The sequence below is a fragment of the Bison bison genome, unplaced genomic scaffold, assembly GCF_000754665.1.
Source record: "Bison bison bison isolate TAMUID 2011002044 unplaced genomic scaffold, Bison_UMD1.0 scf7180017864486, whole genome shotgun sequence".
NCBI classification, from domain to species: domain Eukaryota; kingdom Metazoa; phylum Chordata; class Mammalia; order Artiodactyla; family Bovidae; genus Bison; species Bison bison.
Window position 1 is genome coordinate 5,565,078 of NW_011495046.1, and position 1,142 is coordinate 5,566,219.

At 66.0% G+C, this 1,142-nt stretch overlaps 1 protein-coding gene across 1 annotated transcript in view; it reads left to right on the forward strand.

Annotated features, from left to right (window-relative positions):
- Positions 1-1,142, forward strand: part of EDAR (ectodysplasin A receptor) — a 52,672-nt gene that overhangs the window by 33,411 nt on the left and 18,119 nt on the right. The window contains exons 3-4 of the mRNA XM_010862982.1: positions 517-639; positions 1,060-1,140. Of these exons, the coding sequence (XP_010861284.1) occupies positions 517-639; positions 1,060-1,140 (204 nt within the window). The remainder of the gene's footprint in view (positions 1-516; positions 640-1,059; positions 1,141-1,142) is intronic.

Genomic DNA, 1,142 nt, shown 5'->3' on the forward strand with positions numbered 1-1,142 from the left:
CTCCCATTTGGCCATGTCCTTCTCTAGCCATGTCCCTCTCAGCCTGTCTGTGCAGCAGCCATGCAGTGATCACACACCACCGCCCCCACCTTCACCGGGCTCTCCAGGGCTAAAGCCCTGACCAGCCCCGAGCCAGAGGCAGTCACTGTACTCAGAGCTCCCCTCACCCAGCCTTTGTGGTGGTGCCCAGCCCAGCGCACCTGTGCCAAGCTCCACACCCTAGGCCACGGGAGCTGGGAAAGTCAAGCCCGAGCTCCCGGTGAGCTGAGGCACCTGTGACTGGGGGCTGCGGGAAGGGGCCTCCCAGGCTTTGAGGGGAGTCTGGGGAGCTCCCAGTGCCAAGCGTTTGGGATGGAGCCTCTGACTGTCAGGCGAGGATTGCCAGGTCATTAGCTGAAGGGGTCCCTCCCCCAGGGCTCCTCCACCACAACCTCCTGAGGTCAATTGGTGCTGACCACAGACAGTGGGGGTCTCCAAGGGCGAGTGGAGGCCAAAGGAGCCCCTTCCTCGAGGCAGGCGTCCCTGGTATGCCGGGCCGGTGCGGAGGAGGCCAGCTGTGGCGAGAATGAGTTCTACAACCAGACCACCGGGCTGTGCCGTGAGTGTCCGCAGTGCGCGCCAGGGGAGGAGCCCTACCTGGTAAGCCCCGCCCCGGAGCACGGCCCCGCGAGGTGTAGGGAGCCCGCGTGGCTGGCTGGGGTGGACGGCACTCCTCTGGGAAGAGCTCTGCACAGAGCACCTGCTAAGTGCCAGGAACCTGAATGTGGCTGCGTTGTTTGGGGTCCTCGCGCCGAGTGTGCACTCCCAGGGCCGTCAGCCTGGCCGGATGAGTTTATCCTGGAGCCAGCAGGAGGGGCAGCATCGGACGGGTGGGGGCAGCGGGGACCCCCGGCTCAGAGCAGACGGGGCGGGGGGCTGTGGGTCGGACAGTCCACGCCCCGAGAGAGGAGATCCTGGGAGCAGCCTGTGCGCCTGGCGCATAGGAACCTCAGGGTCGCGTGGTGGTCGTCGTGGTAATGCAGCCGCTGACCCACCTGTGTCCCATCCTTCCCTGGCCAGTCCTGCGGCTATGGCACCAGGGACGAGGACTACGGCTGTGTTCCCTGGCCTGCGGAGAAGCTCTCCAAGGGCGGCTACCAGAT